The sequence below is a fragment of the Hemibagrus wyckioides genome, linkage group LG17 (genome assembly GCF_019097595.1).
Source record: "Hemibagrus wyckioides isolate EC202008001 linkage group LG17, SWU_Hwy_1.0, whole genome shotgun sequence".
Taxonomy (NCBI): Eukaryota; Metazoa; Chordata; class Actinopteri; order Siluriformes; family Bagridae; genus Hemibagrus; species Hemibagrus wyckioides.
The window spans coordinates 8,421,825-8,443,204 of NC_080726.1; the positions used below are offsets into that span (position 1 = coordinate 8,421,825).

The 21,380-nt window shown below is 40.6% G+C and overlaps 3 protein-coding genes across 6 annotated transcripts in view; 2 read left to right on the forward strand and 1 right to left on the reverse strand.

Annotated features, from left to right (window-relative positions):
* Nucleotides 1-1,107: 1,107 nt before the first annotated feature.
* Nucleotides 1,108-9,095, forward strand: si:ch211-153l6.6 (uncharacterized). Of its 2 annotated transcripts, none has more exons than XM_058413027.1 (4): nucleotides 1,108-1,438; nucleotides 4,445-6,476; nucleotides 6,816-6,904; nucleotides 7,941-8,080. In XM_058413027.1, exons 1-4 carry the CDS (start codon nucleotides 1,313-1,315, stop codon nucleotides 7,953-7,955), a joined length of 2,262 nt encoding a protein of 753 aa, XP_058269010.1. In that variant the 5' UTR covers nucleotides 1,108-1,312; the 3' UTR covers nucleotides 7,956-8,080. The 2 variants fall into 2 exon arrangements, with proteins under 2 accessions (XP_058269010.1, XP_058269009.1); XM_058413026.1 differs by having other exon boundaries at nucleotides 1,110-1,438; nucleotides 7,971-9,095.
* Nucleotides 9,096-10,069: 974 nt separating this feature from the next.
* On the reverse strand, nucleotides 10,070-12,856 carry LOC131368467 (uncharacterized). Of its 2 annotated transcripts, XM_058414632.1 has the most exons (3): nucleotides 12,633-12,856; nucleotides 12,006-12,023; nucleotides 10,070-11,811 (listed from the first exon to the last, which is right to left on the reverse strand). In XM_058414632.1, the coding sequence occupies exon 3, from the start codon at nucleotides 11,807-11,809 to the stop codon at nucleotides 10,832-10,834; it is 978 nt and encodes a 325-aa protein (XP_058270615.1). In that variant the 5' UTR covers nucleotides 11,810-11,811; nucleotides 12,006-12,023; nucleotides 12,633-12,856; the 3' UTR covers nucleotides 10,070-10,831. The 2 variants fall into 2 exon arrangements, with proteins under 2 accessions (XP_058270615.1, XP_058270614.1); XM_058414631.1 differs by lacking the exon at nucleotides 12,006-12,023.
* A 60-nt stretch (nucleotides 12,857-12,916) lies between these two features.
* Nucleotides 12,917-21,380, forward strand: part of agla (amylo-alpha-1, 6-glucosidase, 4-alpha-glucanotransferase a) — a 40,798-nt gene continuing 32,334 nt past the window's right edge. The window contains exons 1-5 of one of the 2 annotated variants that reach the window (XM_058413295.1): nucleotides 12,917-12,973; nucleotides 13,811-13,941; nucleotides 15,330-15,540; nucleotides 16,266-16,435; nucleotides 18,941-19,144. In XM_058413295.1, coding sequence (XP_058269278.1) covers nucleotides 13,860-13,941; nucleotides 15,330-15,540; nucleotides 16,266-16,435; nucleotides 18,941-19,144 — 667 coding nt within the window. In that variant the 5' untranslated portion in view covers nucleotides 12,917-12,973; nucleotides 13,811-13,859. Of the gene's footprint in view, nucleotides 12,974-13,810; nucleotides 13,942-15,329; nucleotides 15,541-16,265; nucleotides 16,436-18,940; nucleotides 19,145-21,380 lie in introns of those variants that run through there. The other variant, XM_058413294.1, reaches the window with a different exon arrangement.

Here is a 21,380-nt window from a genome sequence, read left to right on the forward strand (position 1 = left end):
TCAGGCAAATGAAAGCATTTTGTAGAAAATAATGTATAATTCTGAGACACACACATGGTTTTAATTCACTTGGGTCACATTTTTGTATGCATGTAGGTCAACAAAAATGCAATAACTACAATTTCTCTTGGTCTAAAACATTTGTATTCAACTCGTGCAGGCTGCCGTGTGCTGTAAATATACACCTATCATTCAGGTGGTTAGCTATTAGACTAGCTATTAGATTTGTTAACTCAAAAAAAATATGAAAATGCAAAATGGTATATTGCTATTTCAGTCGCTCACATTGTTATAACTTGTTTAATTATCACAGAAGAAGAAGGTCAACAGGAGAGTCGATTGGCCTGAGGTGAGAAATTGCATAATCAACATGTCAGAATGAACCTTTTTGTTGTTGTTGTTGTTGTTTTTGTTGTTGAATGAATCAAAAAGTAGACTGAAGCCAGATTTCTCAGAAGGAAAGATCGGACAGTTTTAAAGGTAATGAGTGGAGAAATTTTGTCAGACCAGGAGAGCTAACTGGTGGTTATGCATAATGGAGTTCAGCATACTGTAAATTAATGTAATTTCACAGCTCTACCATAACTCAGTAGACTTGTCATGAACCAGAGACAGTCATAAATAATTTGTTTTGATAAAGCAACTATTTTTCTAAAGTAGATATAATCCTAAATGAAAAGGGGTTGGGTTAAATAGTTCAAGAGTCAGTTTTCTATGGTTTAAGCTAAAAGATCAGCAGCTAAATGAACACTTTCTCAAGAGATATTCTTGTGTTAAAATATACATATTTACAGTATTTGGACCCCTAATAACTGGTCATATTGGATTTCTGCCACTGCACCAAAGTGTTAAGAGAAGCATTGCTCATATTATGTTCACTGTGCTTACTGAATAATTTATAGAAATGACCAAAGAATGGTGAAAATGGAACAAGTCACACGTTTTGCCAAATTAGCCATGCACAAACTGACTGAAGCCATCAAAGCATCGACATAATATACTCTCAACCTGCATAAAGTACAGGCGCTCAATAGCAGCTTATAACAAGTGTGTGGGCGCCCAAAGCAAGAGCCCCTGCTGGCAGCGCGCGCTGCAGCCTGCGCGTGCGTCTATCTTTATTCCTGTAGAGCTGGAGAGAGAAAGAGAGAGAGAGAGAGAGAGAGAGAGAGAGACTGCGTGCATCTTTATGGATTTAACCAGACAGCAGCTCTCAGGCTTTCCTGCCAATCTGCCAATGCGTATTCCATCCGCTCCACTACACGGCACACTGTTGCTGAGTGATCGATAGGTAAGAAGGCAGGAACTCAACCCTATGATTCGCTCGCGCCGGCGACGCGCTGCCGCCCGGTCTCTCGTGCTGCTCCGACTCGTGCAAGCATGCACGAGCTGCGGTAGACTGGAGATGATCTCCGTATGGCTGCTCGTTTTGAAGCTGCTGGTAGGTAGATGATTTTTTTCCCCCCTTCCCTGTTGCATCCTTCCATGTGTGTACTGTATGTAAACAGAGACACATGCACACAGCAATCATCCTTTATTTTTTTATTTTTTTTGAAATGTGTGAACATATCTGATATGTAGAAATCCATTGTATTATCTCATCTCTGGCTCTTCTTGGCTGTTGAGCTGCACCCAGTCCTGCAGATCTGGCATCAGTATAAAGTTAGTGAGGCTCATTTGAACGCACATTGAACCCAGTGGGATTTGCACATCTAAATGGCAGACAAGGGCGACTTCATTTCAGTGCCAGCTGATTCATTTCAGAGCAGTTGTATGACCACTGCAAATGTTTTTTGTTCCCTGCCTTTACGTTAATGCATCAACTGTTGTCAATCGTACAATTCAAAACCTACAAACTATCCAAGTGGAGAAGTAGTACAATAGATTGAAATGCATGCAGTGGTGGCGAAAACATCAAGGCTGATCAATATGATATGACATCACAGTAAAGTCTGTGGGCGGCATGGTCCCCAGTTCGATCCTGAGTTCAGGCTACTGCCAATGCATATGTGTGTGTGTGTGTGTGTGTGTGTGTGTGTGTGTGTTGGGGGGTGGGCGGTGGGGTGGATTGGCAGGGAGTTCCTCCAGTTTCCTCCCACTTCCCAAAAACATGCTGGTAAGTGGATTGGCAACTCTAAATTTTTCCCTGTGCTGTGAAAGAACATGTGAAAGTGTGTGTTTGTGTGGTTAGTGTTCCTGGGATACACTCTGAGTACACTTATCAAGACAGAACGCTCCAGTAAAGTTGAATAAATAGATAAATTATGTCACAACTACTTCACTTTTTAAAATATATTATTGTGACAGTACTGTGTAAGGACATTACAAATGGGTACAGTTGTTGAAAATGTACTTATTTAACTGGATGCTTATATAAAATAACAGACAGACAGACAGACAGACAGACAGACAGATAGATAGATAGATAGATAGATAGATTCTAGACTTTAGCTTGAGTGAGACTACATTAGGTTTATACACACTCTATAGATAGATAGATAGATAGATAGATAGATAGATAGATAGATAGATAGATAGATTCTAGACTTTAGCTTGAGTGAGACTACATTAGGTTTAATACACACTCTATAGATAGATAGATAGATAGATAGATAGATAGATAGATAGATAGATAGATAGATAGATAGATAGATAGATAGATAGATTCTAGACTTTAGCTTGAGTGAGACTACATTAGGTTTAATACACACTCTATAGATAGATAGATAGATAGATAGATAGATAGATAGATAGATAGATAGATAGATAGATAGATAGATAGATAGATAGATTCTAGATTTTAGCTTGAGTGAGACTACATTAGGTTTAATACACACTCTATAGATAGATAGATAGATAGATAGATAGATAGATAGATAGATAGATAGATAGATAGATAGATAAAACAAGTGCCAAACTGCCTCAAGTAGTTCATATTGATATTTTTAAATGTAGCTGTTATTCAGGAGGTATATACTGTGTATATAGACTGTAGATAGACTTCATTGGCTTGTTGCCCAGACAGTGGAAGCTTAATTTCCAAAACAAGCTGCCTGTATTCTGGGCCGAATGCTAGTCACCCATCGATAACTGTCAAATCAAAGAGGACAGGATGCCCTTTCCACCCATATAGATTCTTTTATTCCATTGTGCAGTTCTCTTAAAAAAAAGATTTAATAAAACTGAGCTAAGTTTTACTAAATCCAGAGATGTAGTCTTTTATAATAAACACAGCTCGGGTGGGTTCACTCTGCATCCACAAAGACCTCCGATTCCAACCTTCTGTTTCCAAGCAACCGTTTCATGCTGTTTCTGAACAGTGACACTGAATGAAAAATTTGTGCTTGCCAAATGTTCTGGAGCAAAAACCCAGCTATGAGAAGACATTTCTATTAGAAGTGAGATCACGCTGCAGTCATAAAGACATTGAGAATCTTTAATATTGCGCAATACATGTTGTCAACAAGGTCACTATATCTACAGAAAAAGCAGTTCAGACCTCTCTTTCACAGTTCTCAGAGCAAGCCTGCTTTATTCAGTCAGCTTTAAATGTTCATTGAATACATGTGTAATTGCATTGCCACTGCAGCGTTATATAACATTTTGTTTTGCTTTGAAAACGTTAAGATACAGCGATTCATTTTAACACAAGAACACATGTATCATACCATAAACTGAATTCATACGGGAAAATATACAGTATATATACAGTCTGGCTTAGATTGAATCCATGGTTGAACATGGGATTAATGCTGCAGATGGGATGCATGGTAAGGATGATGGAAGAAAGGATACAGCAGTGCAATCAGAAGCACTGGAGGATTATCCAGCTCTACGATCTTGTCTATTTTTCCTGTGTAGGATTTTACCTGTCATTAAGATGCAAAAGTAGAAGATTAGAGTTGGTAATTGTTCCCAAATGCTAACTAAATTAAGTAACTGAAATGTAGAAATGCAGAAATCCTGAGAATGTTTGAACCACAGTTTGCATCCAGAGGTCCCACGTTTTAATATGAACTCTTGGACTTCATTTTGCCAGCCATGGCTAATTGTATATCTTTTATTAGGATTCATTTCACCTTTAAGGAGAGTGAAACACCCTTTGTTACAAATTCGTAACGCACTTATACGGATTCGATGCTTGCTTTGACGCCTGTCTCATGGTAGTTTAGACGGTTACACTGTTTATTTCCGCTCACATCCTGTTTCAAGTTGTGCGATGGATCCGTGTCAGGGAAATTAAACTGGCATGATGACATGTCAGTATAACAGCTTCAGAGAAGTGATCGGCCTACTTGACCCATCAAGGTTATTAATCATTCCTTGATTAACAGACTGAGAGGAGGGGCAGATGTTACTTTGACATAAGTTTGATGTACTTGATGAATGTTTTTGCCCCACTCTGTGTTGTCATGAGCCTAAACCCTTTCCAACCTAACTTTCATAGAGAGCTACAGCTGGTGTGAAAAGACCAAATGGGAATGAATTAAATGAAGGTAGGAGGGACTCTTTAAACCAGCAACAAAAAGAGCAAGAAAATCTCCCCGAGGCCGTCTCCATGGAGACCAGCCAGCTTTCTGAAATAGCTGATGTGAAAGACTGTAAAATGGATCTTGGGGAAAAAGAAGAGAACAAACACCACCACGGTGTGGATGATAAAGAATGCTTTGATGAACGCCTGGATACAGAAAAGGGCAACTCCCCACTCGCAACTCAGCACAAAAGCAATGACACAGCCATTGAATGTGAGGGTACAGAGGAAAGTGACGTAAGGGCAAATCTACAAGAGGACATGATGATAAAAGAGACAGAGGAAGAAGAGGCAGATCTCAAAGAAGCTGTGCTATCTCCAGAGCCTGACCCAGATCCTCATGCACAAGGCCAGCTAGTGGAAAAAGAAAACAACACCACGATCTCTTCTGAAACTAAAGAGACAGAATCCCAAGAACCACTGGAAGCTCAGACAGATCCAGAATCTGTGCTAGAACAACAAATCAAGGAGCTGGCTGTTTCTGATGCCTCTACCGAATCCTGCCATGATAATGATAGAGATGACCTGAGCGACTGCCTGCATGTGGAGATGGCTATTGTGTCATCGGACAGTGATGCTGAGGAACAGTGGAAGACCATGTTTTCTCCTGTGGTCGATGAAGATGAGTTTGGTGGCATTTTGGAATCCGATGCGCTTGACATCAACGAAGAGACAAACGACCAAAACCACGGAATAGAAGATGAAATTAACATCCAGTCCGAGACTAAACCTGAACCCGATGAAGAGGAAGATCCAGCAGCCCTGACAGAAAGTGTTGAAACTCTCGAGCAGGCAACAGCCGAAAGTTCCACTGAATGTGAGCTGGAAGACATTTCCTATAAAGACTCCATACACTACAGCAGTTTATCCAAGATCTCAGAGAACGAGGTGGATCCAAGCCAAAATGTGAAGCACAGCCTGCAGCGCTTGTCCGCCTCGACATCCGAGCTTGACAAGAAGTTGCCTCAAGACTATTGTGTGATTCAGGAGATGCAGAGCGAGAACGTCAGCACAGAGCATGTGGATTTCAGGCAGGCTCGTGAGCAGTGGCAGAAAATGGAAGAACAATGCAAGGCCCAGGTACAACAGAGTGCTGTAAAGCAGGGTGGACATAGCATCATGTATACACCCATCCGCAACTTGGAGAGACCCAAGAGAGATCCGGAATCTGACAATTTAAGTCTTGGCGACTACCAGTATACACAGTTTAGCCCGTGTTCGGATGATTCGGGTCTGGATGATACAAGCTACCGGTCGCATTACGATGAACCAGAGACTCCAGTCGAAAGGGAAATCCGTGAGACTATGGAGCGAGAGGAATGTTTCAAACGCGAGAGAGCCATGTCAAGACCAGCTTCTAGTGAACCTGTGCAGAATAATCCCAGACCAACAACTCTGATGATGGCGAAGTCAGATCTGGAGGAGAAAAGGAAGGTGTATAACACACGTGAGGACAGGTGCAGGTCACAGAGACCTTCGAGCACCACACCGCCAACGTTCTCTATTACTGCTTCACCATCATCAAAACCCAGCTATCACGAAATGATGGCCAACAACGTCATCATCCTCGATCCGGATTCGCATTCCACAAACCAGCGGCAAAGGGGGAAAAATCTGCTTTCTCCAGTGACAAACAGGTTCCACGAGTGGCCCTCTCACTCAAGCAACATCATCATCCTGGAAACGTCTAATCTCATTATCCGGAGTGCTTCCGAATTCTGCCTGAGCACTGCGTGCCAGGAGACGCAAGAGAGCACATTCCACAACAACCCCTTCTTCAAACTACGGTCACACAGCACGCTGTCTCTGGTGGACCAGGAGATCAAAGAGGTGAAGCAGAGGGATGAAGAATTCAGGAGGCAGAGGGCAGAGTTGTATGCCAAAGAGAAGTATGATACGATTCTGGTGTCTCCCAGCTCACTGCAGAATTTCACCTACGATAAGCCAGGTATTCGACTGAAATATGGGTCAAAACACTAATGTGGTGATTGTGAATTATTCTAAAGAGCAATATTGTCTGTGTCTCTGTAATGTGGTAATAATGCTTACAGCGACACAAATGTTATTTACAAAATATACAAATTATAAGATTGGATTAAAACCAAAACATTTTTTTGAAATAGCTACTAGAGATAGCTACTAGAGCTAATAGAGTACTTAACTATTCATAATAAACTAGCAAAATGTTTGCATCATAGATACGATGGAGCAGTAACTCCTTTTAGTTCCATAATGTCAATAATTACAGGATGTTGACTAAATAAACTTGTTTTCGCATTTGTGTTAGGAGGTTTGCCAGCGAAATGTAAGTCCTCACCTTCCTCCCCTTTAAAGGCACGGAAAATGGACCGTTCCACTTTATCCTGCGATCAGAAGGTACACATCATCATCATCATGTCTGTCTTTGTATATTTCGAAGCATTTTTTAAACGTTTTCATTGCATTTTAATGTATGTTTTTAACATGGCGGTGGGTCTTCATGCATACATTTAAGTAACGTCGAGTTTTTCATAAGTATTTCTGTTCTGTTTCATAGACAAGTTTGGGCAAAAACATTTTTTACACATAAATGTTTCTATCTTCAATGTAAATGGTGATCTCAAACCCGTTTCTGCTCTCTGTGATGCCCCAATTGGTCAAATTTGAAGGCGGTATTTTGAACTATTAATATTCTGTGCAATGTTATCCACACAGAGGTACGTCTCACACTGAAATGGAACGTCAGTGTACTGGTTAAAAGGGTAAAACAGCACCCTTGTGAAAAGAACCATTAGAACCATTACAACTGTTTTGCCCAAAAGTAGCCTAAACTACTATCTGCATTAAATCTCATCACTCGAATGTATTCCATGTACATGCAAATACAGAGGAACCTCAGCATACGAATGCCCTCCCTTACGAATTTATCCCCCTTAAGAATTGAAATTTTGCAAGAAAATTGCATCGGCATTTTCAGTATACCAATGAACCGTGGAAACAGTGGAAAGCCAAGCGAAGTCACCCGAAGCGAGTTTACGAATTTTAAAAGCTGTATTGAAAGCGTCAACCCACAATACCAACATTACCTTCGGAATGCGTTCAAAAGCTAGGTGATTATTGCATGATTTTTCTTGACAGATTGGTGGCAGGAGTGATCTGTTCTATTTTTAGCCCAAGCTTGGTTAACATTGGTAATGTTTTGGTTGGCTGGAACGGATTATCTGTATTTTCGTTATTTCTCATGAGAAAATTCGTTTCAAAAAACGAATTTTCTCCTTAAGAGCGCCGGAATGAATTAAATGTATATGCCGAGGTTCCACTGTAAATGAACCATTTCATGCCTCATATCATTGCTCATACATCCTGTTTCTCCATCGTTTGTTATGTGCTATTAAACTTTGTACATTTTCACCACGAAACTGGCAAACTGCAGCAGTTTTACGGGTGAAACTCTCTCCTTCAGTTCCCTGAAGCACCGTATACCAGAGTCCGGAGGAAAAGTGCCCTCATTCAGAGATGGGAAGCAGCCATGTTGGCCAATCAGCAACAGCACGTATAAACAACACGACACTGCCAATCAACAACCCATATTCAATCTGTCTGCTTACATGAGTTAAAGATTTAACAATGAGATAGAGCTTTAAGTGATTGCTCTAATTATACATTTATTTCACATTTGACAATAGCTGCATTTCAGAGTCCTTTATCTGTTTAGTCCACCTCCGAGTAATAATAAAGTAATAATTTTTTGGAAAAGCACTTTTTCTTTTAACCCAGATTATACATGTGCTGCTTAATATTGAATTGAACTGATGTGCTCATTATGCCAACTGGTTTTCAATGGGATGATGGTGCAGTGAAATGGATGTACTGTTTTCAAAATATCTAAGATATTTTCCTACTCTATTTTCTCCTCGGTAGATGTGTAAATATGGCATGAAACACAATTTATAGCATTGTTTATCAGACACTTTATGCTGAAATGGCCACATAAAGGGAACGAAAAGGGAAACTAATAAGCAACAGATTTTTATGGTTCCAATTTTAGCTCTTCCTTGAATAAGAAGTTTTCATTTTTTTTTAATGAATAAATAATAATGTGAATCTGTAGGATTTTGATTTGCACATAGCCTAGTTATTGGCACAATTATTTTACATTTTAAAGCTTGAGTGGTATTTAATTTCAACATAGATGTACAAGCACAAGCACATGAACTTAACACATGGAAGAAAACACAGGCTGTCTAACAAACTCTCAGTGCAAGCTCTGGTAGTGACTTTCAACTTCGTCTCAGTGTTGATTCATTAGATATTATTAATAATTGCATTTTTGCTTTTATTTTGCTTCGTGACTATTTTTGCACACTGATGCTCTCAGCAGTCATTCTTGCTTGATAAATAATACATTAATTATTCTTGTGGGGAAACTATTACAGGGTCAGCATATAGTATATGAATGTGTTCATTACTGGTTGTTATGGCTTGTTGCATTACTGCATTGCTTTATTATTTTCCCTCACTCTATTATGTTTTCAACTTACCTATTGATTTGTCCTTGAAATAAAGAAATATAACCTGCTAAAACAGATTTCTGTGTGGAGCTGATGTTTTTGTGAGCTAAAATGTCATTACAAGAGAGCCAGAAAAACGCCAAGCTGTGATCTAGGTTCAGAACCGGCCCTTTTATTTATTTTTTGTTATTAATTATTTATTTATTTTCCCTTTATCTTTTATCCAATATGTGAATGCCCAGGCTCAAAAAATTGTACGTTTTTTCTTGTTGCTGGAGTCAGACATCTACAGTGTGACGTCTACCTAGAAAGGTGGGTATGATGTACGTTTAAAGCATCTGGCCACTAGGGGGCAGTATTGGATAGAAAATTTACACTATTCTGCTCAAGTTCACGAGTTTTAGTGACTCATTTTAACAAGGGTCCAGGGTCTCTAGGGTCCAGTTTGACTAATATGCACTATTTATTTTAGTCTAGTAAATAGATAAATAAATAAGATTAAAACAAAAACACTGTATTTTAATAAAATTTTGAGAAAAAGAAGCGTTGATGATAAATGAAGATGCAGATGGAAATGTGAGAGTTTTGGGCAATATTATAATACTGGTATTGAACTATACGAAATTTATGACTAATTTAAAATTTAAGAGGAGCCTAAAGTCTACAGACTTATATATGGTGCACATGCAGACTGTTGTATAAATCATTGCCAATATTATAAATAATTAGTTCTAGACAGTTTCTAATGATCATCATATTTTAATGGCCTGTTAATACCCAAAGCCACTTTTAACGGAACTATTTCTGTATTAAAAAAATATTATATTAATTATTAGTGGTACATTTTTTATGATTTGTCTGGTGAGACCAAAATCATTATAACTAAACTGTTCTTATAATTTAGAATAAACTACGTATCCCATGTACAAATCGTGTTTCCTGTACGGATCGAGTATTTATTTATTTTATTTTTGTGTGTGTGTGAAAATGAGACACTTATTTATCAAGTCACTATTAAACATTAGAAAATCTTAATAAAAAAAACACAGACATACAGTTGTTTATTTCAAAAACATTATGAAAGGACAATTAGAAAGAAATAATAATAAAAAAGGAAATTATTATATAAAGAAATACATAAACATGCATGAAATTTAACAGAAAAATAAATCAAATCAAATCAAATAAAAAAAAATCTGTTGACATTCGTAAACTTCTTTACAGATTTGTTTAGTATTTACTAATTTTTTATTTGTACCAGATTAATTCACCGGAGCAGATCAGACTCCTGACTTTTTATAAAGTTCATCTCCCACAGCAAAATATATTCAAACCCAATTAAAAAGCTTTAGCGTTGCCTCTCCCTGCAGTCGGACAGGTTTGAGCTCACATATGCTCTTCTCTATTAATGCTGATTATTGATTTCTTTCATTTTATTGGGGTTGTATTATTTATTGAATGGCTCGGACTGACCTGAGATCTTTAATGTGCTGGACAAATAAAACAGCTCCTGATTTTAAGTAGAGTTTCCATTGAGTTTGGCTTGTCTGATCTCAGCACTGCTGTTAGGTGAGTGTGTGTGAGGTTCAGCAGGAACACCTCGTCCTCGGCGCAGACAGAGAACCAGCTAGAGGTGTTTCATTCCCGTGACTGGGCCATGTGGCCGTGAGGGATGATTACTGCACCATCACATAATGGATTCTCAAAGAGAAGTGAAATCTAACAGCAGACATTACAGACTTTTAGGATTCGTGTATGTGTGTTTGTGCGTGTGTGTGTGTGTCTGTAGACCCACGTAACTAAAGCATGGCTCCTAACGGTAAGTAATAGATGGATCATCTTGATCATTAGCGTACATCTGCAGCTTGATGTCTTCTTCACGATCAGTCTGCTGTGTGCTGTCGCCTCTCCAACACTTTCCCACCTTCGCCGTGATACGACTGCAGCCCATCTTTATCCATCCAGCAGAAAACATAAGCAGAACCCCGCTGACCAACCCCATTACACCTCCCACAATCAGTCCTCTGAACTCCTTCTTAAAGATCCACCTCGGGCTCCAGCTCTCTACTATAACTTCAGAAGGCAGTGTGCTGTTGGTGTCTGTGTTATTCCCTGTGAGTGTGAGAGTGTGTGTAGATATAAGCTCGTCATTCTCAGTGTCCCAGATGCTGTACACACCGGCATCATCCTCCTGCACTGCACTCAGATTCAGGAAACACTTCAGAGACGCTCGCTTCCTGTATTCATCAACACAGTGAAGTTTACGCCCATCTACACTACACACTGGGACCGAGACCGAACTCTGAGCTCCACCAGCACCACCACCACCACCACCATCTCTCCTGTTTAACACAACCTTCAATCGCTCAGGAACCTGAAAATCCAGCACCAGGGACTCTCCAGGACGTCTCTGCTGCAGGTACCCAACAGATTTAATGCGTAGACTCACGTCACACACGTCCTTGCCCTCACACTGACACGTGTACCAGCCGCGTTTACTGTAATCAGCTGCAGTGATGGTGAGAGAGAGATTCCCTTTCAGGTACTGATCATGGGAGATGTTAAACCCCGCCTCTTGGCTGCAGGACGTCTCATCACACCGAGCCACGACGACATCTCCGCTCGGCTTCTGGATCTTGATCCATTTCACTGGACCTGAACATCTGACTTCACAGGACAGAGCAGCAGGCTGACGGAGCTCGCTTACTGTAGACCTGAAGCCTGGCACCAAGGACAAACAAGCAGCTATCATCAAGCAGAAGAGGAGCACCAGTAGGGCGTGGAGCTTCATATCTACAGAGGGAGAGAGAAGAACAGAGACAAGAACAAGAACAAACCCATCCTGCTGTGTTTACACACTGACATCACACATCACACTACCCTGGAGAAAAGTCCATCTCTCTCTGCTTCCCTCAATCCAGCCTCATGTCGAATAATAATAATAATAATAAGAAGAAGAAGAAGAAGAAGAAGACTGGGGGACTTACTCCAGCCTCACTGCAGAACTGAAGTGAGAAAAGTGAAAGGAGTGAAAACTGAGACACAGCTGGAAAAAACGTTCTAGAAATGACGTCACACTTCCGCTACACACAAACACTGTTTACCTGCACACGTGAGTGTGTTCAGAAACTAGAGCTCTTTATGAAGTGTGTGAATAAGAAATAATAATAATAAAAAAAGCTCTATATTTTAGTCCCCTCCAAACATTCAGACTGAATATAACACCGTTATGTTTAGATGTCATGTACAGAGTTGTGTTTATTCTTGTGTAACCTGTCCGCACGGTGTTGCTTTGGAAACCCCCCCTGAATTTACTGCAGTGCAGAAGAGCGTTACTCTGAACTGAAGTGAGAAAGAACAACGAATTCAGCCCGGTGAGGATGAGGAAGATATCAAATCAAATATAAAACGTTAATTGCGTGCTGTTCAGCGGATGCAACATGCGTTTACGCCTCGCCCCCGTAACGCATGTTTGTGTGTGTGTGTGTGTGTGTGTGTGTTCTTAACATGATTGTTACGGTGTTATTTGTCTCTCAAACCTCAAACACCGGAGTCTAAATACGGCGGAGTGGTGATTGAAAAACAGAGAGAGAGAGAGAGATTGATTTACTTACCGAATAGGCGTCCAAAGGTCATTAAATTACCCGGATGAGGACACGGCATCTGATTCGTCCAAACGAGACTATAGCGGTGCTTTAATAATATGCAGAAATAGTCTACGAGGATCTACATTTTCAAACTATTAAATGATGCCATTTTGTTATCATGGCACAATCAATTTAAGACGTACAATTCAAGATAAAAGCTCTAGGTTTGGAGTGACGCAATGACGTACAGCTAGCGTCACCGTGCGTGCACCATTGGTCCTTTTTTTTTTTTTTTTTTTTTTTTTTAGACACGCCCCCCTTGATCTGCAATGAGAGCAACGTCCTGATCTGAGAGCGGCCAGGCCGAGGTGGGTTTATTCTCTCTGTACCGCTTAATGCTGCGAAAATATCTGGACATTACGCCGAAAACACGATTGTCAGTCTCTGCCTTAAGCTGTCCGAGTCGTTACGCGTGTGTACACTCAAATATAAGTTTACTAAATGCACTGCTTGCTGTCTGTTGAGCAACAACCGGGTGTTATTTTGTTGACCTCGAGCACGGAGAGTGTAGCGGTCATTTTGGCGTTGGGTCAGTTCAGCTGAGCTTTCTATCACATCGATTATATCATGTCTCTGCAAATTCTGCAGCAGGGATCAACTAGATGGTGCAGTATAAAAACAAACGTCCAGATCACCGGTTCCGGGTTTGTTAGTGCATACATAAATAAATAAATAAATAAATAAAAAAAAACTGTTGTTTAAAGCAGTGGTCCGTGGTGTAGGGGTCAAAAAGACCTATCACACCACACAAGACAGGTTTTCTCACTGATATCTGATATTTTGCATTAGATCAGATCTTTTCCATAAGGTCCCTCAGTGTATCCGCGTTGTTTATTAAAAGAGCCATGTCTTCTGCCTTAATGCATGATCTCATCCCAAAATAAAGCCACAAACCTGTCTCAGTTCACCTGTAACTATGCCTTTAGATGTTTTTCTTTATTCTAGACAATTCATTTACTGAACAAAGCATGCACACACTTTACTGACAATACACACACACAAAAAGTATACATCTATGCATCTATGTGTCTTGTATCCATGCTGTTCATAACCTGCATCATAAACACCAGCATCGTGTCCTGATCATTTTATAGTACGCCGTGTTAATGTGCTTTACTCTACGCCGTTCCTTTTATCTCTTCCAGAAGTTTTGCAGAAGTTCACGGTGCCATTTCAGCGTCAAGCAGCGTGAAGATGTCGCGGGCCAAACACATCCGAGTGCTAGTCCTCAATGACATGGAGAAACTGGACAGAACCCTGTTCCGCTTGGAGCAAGGTAAGCAGTAGGCTGGGTTATTATTATTTTTTTTCTTCTCTGGATGGTTGTACAGTGACACTGAATCACTGCTCCAGTATATAGTTCACTGCCTTTTAAGGCTTGGTCCTTCACAAGGAACGTGTGGTTAGATAAATAGTTTTATTGTTATTCCGCTCAGTGGATGGTGAAGTAGAGATTATGTGTGGCCTGTTTGTTTATCCATAGAAAAAGTCGCTGGTCTAGATTGAAAGTGTTTGAGATTAATCGTGTAACAGCAAGAAAGAAACTCTGTCAGACTTTTTATAGTGTTGTGTCTGCTGAGAAAAGGTGCAGTTGTTTGATAGATGGTAAATAAATATCAAAACTTTAAGAACTGAAAGTCCTCGTTGTATGAGGGTTTGGAAAGCAGCGGTGATGTGTTTCAGCTGTATGAAGCCAAAATCCTGTTTGCATGTGATCAAGTTGATCAACATTCATAAGTTTTTGGTGTTTTAAAATGTAATTAATAAAGAATAGCATTACATTCTGATCAAACTTGAGCAAAGTCTAAAGCTACTGCGCTGTATGTATATACAGCAGGGTCCAAAAGTCGGAGAGCGCTAGAGAAGATGCTTCTGTTTTGCATCCGTTTCATAATTAATACAACCGCTGTCTTTGCAAATTCTGTTACTGAATAAAAAGTAGAATCTTGGAAATGTTTACACGAAGTTCAGAGCTTTGTAGCATTTGGTTATCCCCTTTTTTGTTTAATGGCCGTGTGACCCGAGCTGCACGGACTCCACAAGTTGGTGCAAAACCTTAAGATCTGTAACAGATCAGATCGATTAGTCTCTCGTCAGGAACCTAAAAGTGGTGCGGAAAATTGTGTAAATATTCCAGATTTCGAACCTTTACTTTCATTTGCTTTTAATAAATCATTATTACATTTTTAATAACATTCTGTTTGTTTCTAATGGAATAAAATCTTACAAAAATGTTCAGTGTGGTCTAAGTGATGTAGACATTTGTTAGCTGAACCAATTTCCAAAAGCTGATGGTTTCAGTTAAACTGATATGTCATTAAGATGTGTCTCTAACATAATATCAGAAGTCATAAAAACTCACTTGAAATTTCTTGAACATATTTTGTAAGCTCCTGGATCCTTAGAATCAACTTATTCCTTCAATCGCAGCAGATATAAGCAGTCAATAAACTTGTACATAGTACTTTTTGTCATAGAGGTTGAGAGGAAATTTGTATGTTTCACCATAAAACCCGACTCTACAGGCATCAGATTATTATTGTCAGCAGTTATAAACAACGTCTTTCCTCACATCCTCACTGCTTTTGTGCGAGTGCCGTGACTGCAGCTTCTCTGCTGATTAATATGATTGATCTGTGTCGTGTATCTGTGCTTCATCTCTAGGTTTTGAGTTGCAGTTTCAGCTGGGGCCGACTCTTCAGGGGAAACAGGTCCATGTTCACACGAACTACCCGGCTGAGGGAGAGCAATTCGACCATCACAGTTTCCGCACTCTGGACTGGGTGAACCCCACCGGCAGAGAGGACGACTCGGACAAGTTCTGCTCTCTCGAGATGCACACTGCCGGCTCTTACCAGTATTACTTCGGCCATGGGTGAGTAATAAAATAATAACAATAATAATAATGATGTATAAAGTAATTAAAATAATAACAATAAAGAATAAAATAATAATCAAAAATATTATAAAATAATAAGAAATAAATATAATAAAGTAGTAAATTAAATAATAATGTAATATTACAGTAAATAAATAATTGTAATAATAATAAAAATGAATAATAAATATTAATAATTATAAAAAATAGTGCTAGCATCTCAAGGATTATATTGTTTTGGAAAATTGTTAATAGGTTCACGATAATATCATTACATAGTGTTTTGGAAAATTAAAAGATGCTTAAAGATGAGCTTTATTTATACACACACACATGCACAAAAAAAGTGTTTTAAATAAATCACATTATAGTTTAATCAAAACAGACAAATACTATAATTGAATGAAAACCTAAAATAAATCAACAAATCAAATAAATAACAAGGAGGTCTTTCACGAGAATTAAATAGAACACTTTAGTGAACGTTACGTAATTAAGTGTGCTCCTTCATCATTTTATAGGGTGCAGGAGTACCTCCTTTCCACAGTTCGGTCCCATCAGGACTTTCCAGTAACAAAACTGAATTTCAGTCCTTAGAAAACAGACCTGTATTGATTTTATCATTATTTATCAGTGATATTAATTCCGTGATGAATGTGATGTATAAAGTCTAATAAATGATCAGCTCCTGTCTAACTGTGTTGTGTGTTCTGTTGTTTCAGGGATGAGGAGAAGGTTGGAGGTGGATATGTGGTGGTGGATCCGATACTCCGTGTCGGTGCTGATAATCACATCTTACCTTTAGACTGCATCAGCATCCAGACGTATCTGGCTAAGTGTCTTGGCCCTCTGGATGAGTGGCTCGACCGGCTCAGCGTGGCCAAAGAGTCGGGTAAGAGATTTACATATCCCTCGGCTCGCAGTGATGAAGCAAATGCAACTTCCATAGAGCGAGGCACAGAGATGTGGGCGTGTCCAGCAAAGTGACAAAATAGCATTGGTCGAACTGGTGAAGCGACTGCCAGTGGGATTGAAGAGAGTAGAACGCACGTGATCCATTACAAAGAGCACACACTGCTTTTACTTTATCTTATATGATATGATGCATGTAAATATTCTGAATTTTATACACAAATGTCAGATCTCTCTCCAGAATGTTTCATTTTAGCAGCGAAAATCTGATTTGTTGTTTAGCGATATGCTAGTTGCAGCATCTGCTGATAAGCGCTATTGCTATGGCAACCGGTAATAGGAACGCCCACTGGAGACGATAAAATCATTGTGTGAACATAGCTTAAGAACAGAGTAGAAAAAGAACTAATAAATTTTATTATTTTCATTACATTATTTCAAATGAGATTTTGTATTTGTTAAATTTTTAGACAGCAAGGCACATAAAACTCTCTAAATAGACTTCTTCTGGGTGAAAATTGCTCTTGTGAGCCTGAGAGCGTTCTTTCTATATACCCTCACTTGCACATCTTACTGCAAGTCCTCTCGATGTTCTGAATATCATGTTTTTATCCATTTCCTTTTCTTTTTTTAAATTGTTGTGACAGTTCCTGTGAAAGCTTCTTCATGCTAAGCGTAGTTCACCTGCTCTTACACTTCTCAGTTTCAGCTGCACTTAGCCTCTTGCTTATCTCCCTGGTTTGTTTAAAATCAATGATCATGGACTAACTTTTCACATCAGTCAATAATCACCACAGGTTAAGTCAGGCCTTTTCTCGCACAGACAGACCTTCAGACTGAGAGCACAAGGTCTGGACTCCATAGCAGATTTTATTGGCCAGGGACCGCCCAAGAGAGCGCCTGACTGACATGTAAAAGCAACCAATCAGAGTTCACTTTGTTTAACGTTATGTTTAGGGGGCGTGAGAATTTCAAGTCGATGTCCTTACAAAAACAGACCGGTGTGTAATCATAGATTGTTTATTTAAAATGGTTTGCAAATGAATGAGTCTATACCGTGAACTTTACATTATTTGGAAAATCCAGCTGATCCTCATAAGCACTTTGTCACTGTTGGAAACATGACTGCTTTCTTTCTTTCATTAGGGAAGCAGAGCGTCAAGACAGAGCGTTAAAAACACGATACACACAATCATATAGAATCCAACCAATCAGACATGTCCAGGACGTCCTTCATCCCACTGACTCCAGAACATTTAAAACATTGGCAATAATTTCATATTTGTTCCATTCGAGTGAAAGATGACCAACCGTGATGTACTGTGTTCCTGCAAATCAGGAAACTTTCCATATTTTCATCAAATATTTTGCTTTTTGAGGCTGAGCCTCCTGATGGTCCAGAGGCAGGATCACTTGCTCTCATTGCCGTGGCCCGGGTTCGATTCCCAGGCAGGGAGCTAACCCAGCCACTAAAGAGTTAACTCTCAGTGCCAGTCCCAAGCTAGGATTTAAAGGGAGGGTTGCTTCAAGAAGGGTATCCGGCGTGAAACCTGTGCCAAAACGAAATATGCGAGTCAAATAATCCACTATAGCGACCTCAAACAGGAAGCAGCCGAACATGCTATCCATGCATTGCACTTGTCTTTCTCAAAGCTGAAAATCCCATCATTCCATTAATCACGAGACGTTTCATTAAATTTTAAAGTGGCAGGATTGAGCAACTTTCTGCTGCTGCTGTAAAGGACAGTGTTTACAGGACAAGCGTGTCCTAGAGAGCAACAACTATGACTACAGAATGAATCATCAAAAATATTCTCATCAGAAATAATAGGATTATTTGTGTCTCCGTAAAAGAGTGTTTGTGGCTTGTGACTTTGTTGATTGTTGCTTTATCTTTTCAGAATGTTAATATAGCTAGTAAGGAAAGGAAATATCTGCCTTTGGCCACAGTCAGTTCCTCAGTAATGTTACTCAGACTTGCCGGTGTGGTTTGAGACACACTGTGTCTTCTAAAAACATGAAGTAAACGTCACACTGTTAAGAGTATGAAGGCAGCCATCTTGTAGAATATTATTGAGTGCTGCTTGTTATGTGTGCTTAAGCCCCAGCCCTTAGAGTTTAAAGGCAGAATTGTAGCGAAAATATAGCAGTGACCCTGATGAGGATGTAGTAAATAGGAGGAATTTCTGAATTATTTAAGAAGAAGATTATATAAATTACCCAAATCTTCATATTCTTGCTCATATCTGTTTCATGTAATAAACTTCAGTTCTTTGGTTCGTGTCACAGCTCCACTACTAAACTACTGAAGACTAAAGAACTAATTTTTTCCTCAAAACAGCATTGTGTTAATGTTTGTCACGCCCCCATAGTAGATGTTAATAAAGAGTGTGTTATATTTTAGCAATTTTTAACAATGAATCATTCCTTGCTGTTGTTCGGAGCACACAGGAAATGGAGATCTGAAATGTGTGCATCTCTGCAGGTTATAACATGATCCACTTCACGCCGCTGCAGACGCTGGGTGAGTCGCGCTCCTGCTACTCTCTGGCTGATCAGCTGGAGCTGAACCCCGACTTCTCTCCTCCGGGCAAGAGCTACGGCTGGAGTGATGTAGGCAACCTAGTGGAGAAGATGAAGAACGAGTGGAACATGCTTTGCATTTCTGATGTTGTTTACAACCATACAGGTGTGTTCGTGCATGCCTGTGTGTGAGGGCGCTTCTGTGTGTGTGTGAGGGCGTGCACACACAGAAGCATACACGCGCGCACACACACACAGAAGCGTGCACGCACTCACACACACACAGAAGCGTGCACGCACGCACACACACACACACACACACACAGAAGAGTGCATGCGCACACACACACACAGAAGCGTGCGTGAGGGCGTGCACGCTTCCGTGTGTGTGTGTGAGTGCGTGCACGCTTCTGTGTGTGTGTGTGTGCATGCACTCTTCTGTGTGTGTGTGTGTGTGTGCATGCACTCTTCTGTGTGTGTGTGTGTGTGCATGCACTCTTCTGTGTGTGTGTGTGCATGCACTCTTCTGTGTGTGTGTGTGTGTATGTGTGTGTATGCACTCTTCTGTGTGTGTGTGTGTGTGCATGCACTCTTCTGTGTGTGTGTGTGTGTGTGCATGCACTCTTCTGTGTGTGTGTGTGCCTTTGTGCACTCTTCTGTGTGTGTGTGTGTGTGTGCATGCACTCTTCTGTGTGTGTGTGTGCCTTTGTGCACTCTTCTGTGTGTGTGTGTGTGTGTGTGCATGCACTCTTCTGTGTGTGTGTGTGCGCCTTTGTGCACTCTTCTGTGTGTGTGCATGCACTCTTCTATGTGTGTGTGTGCCTTTGTGCACTCTTCTGTGTGTGTGTGTGTGTGTGTGCATGCACTCTTCTCTGTGTGTGTGTGCGCCTTTGTGCACTCTTCTGTGTGTGTGTGTGCATGCACTCTGTGTGTGTGTGTGTGCATGCACTCTGTGTGTGTGTGTGTGCATGCACTCTGTGTGTGTGTGTGCATGCACTCTTGTGTGTGTGTGTGCCTTTGTGCACTCTTGTGTGTGTGTGCATGCACTCTTGTGTGTGTGTGTGTGTGCGCCTTTGTGCACTCTTCTGTGTGTGTGTGCATGCACTCTGTGTGTGTGTGTGCGCGCCTTTGTGCACTCTTCTGTGTGTGTGTGCATGCACTCTTCTGTGTGTGTGTGTGTGTGTGTGTGCATGTACTCTTCTGTGTGTGTGTGTGTGTGTGTGCATGTACTCTTCTGTGTGTGTGTGTGTGTGTGTGTGCATGTACTCTTCTGTGTGTGTGTGTGTGTGCACCTTTGTGCACTCTTCTGTGTGTGTGTGTGCATGCACTCTTCTGTGTGTGTGTGTGTGTGTGTGTGTGTGCATGTACTCTTGTGTGTGTGTGTGTGTGTGCATGTACTCTTCTGTGTGTGTGTGTGTGTGCATGTACTCTTCTGTGTGTGTGTGTGTGTGTGTGTGTGTGTGTGTGCATGCACACAGAAGAGTGCACAAAGGCACACACACACACACAGAAGAGTGCATGCACACACACACACACACACACACACACACAGAAGGACACACAAGGAAGAGTGCACACAGCACACACACATACATACAGAGCATATGCACACACACAGAAGAGTGCACAAAGGCGCACACACACACACAGAAGAGTGCATGCACACACACACACACACACAGAAGAGTGCATGCACTCTTCTGTATGTGTGTGTGTGTGTGTGCATGCACTGTGATCTCTGTGTGTGTGTGTGTGTGTGTGTGTGTGCATGCACTGTGTGATCTCTGTGTGTGTGTGTGTGTGTGTGTGTGCATGCACTGTGTGATCTGTGTGTGTGTGTGTGTGTGTGTGCATGTACTCTTCTGTGTGTGTGTGTGTGTGCATGTACTCTTCTGTGTGTGTGTGTGTGTGTGTGTGTGTGTGTGTGTGCATGCACTCTTCTGTGTGTGTGTGTGCGCCTTTGTGCACTCTTCTGTGTGTGTGCATATGCTTCTGTATGTATGTGTGTGTGCTTGTGTGCACTCTTCCTTGTGTGTGCGTACACTTCTGTGTGTGTGTGTGTGTGTGTGTGTGTGTGCATGCACTCTTCTGTGTGTGTGTGTGTGCCTTTGTGCACTCTTCTGTGTGTGTGCATATGCTTCTGTATGTATGTGTGTGTGCTTGTATGCACTCTTCCTTGTGTGTGCGTACGCTTATGTGTGCGTGTGTGTGTGTGTCTTGCATTTTGTATTGTTTCATCACTGCCCATGACTGCAGTCTTTCACAAGCAGCAGTGTTGCTATGTTCCACTCTCTGCCCTCTATCACTCTGACTTTCAATTTTAGGATTTTCTTTTAAGCTATTGATCTCAAATGTTTAGTAGAGAGGAACATACTTCATAGTAAATAACAACAACAACAACA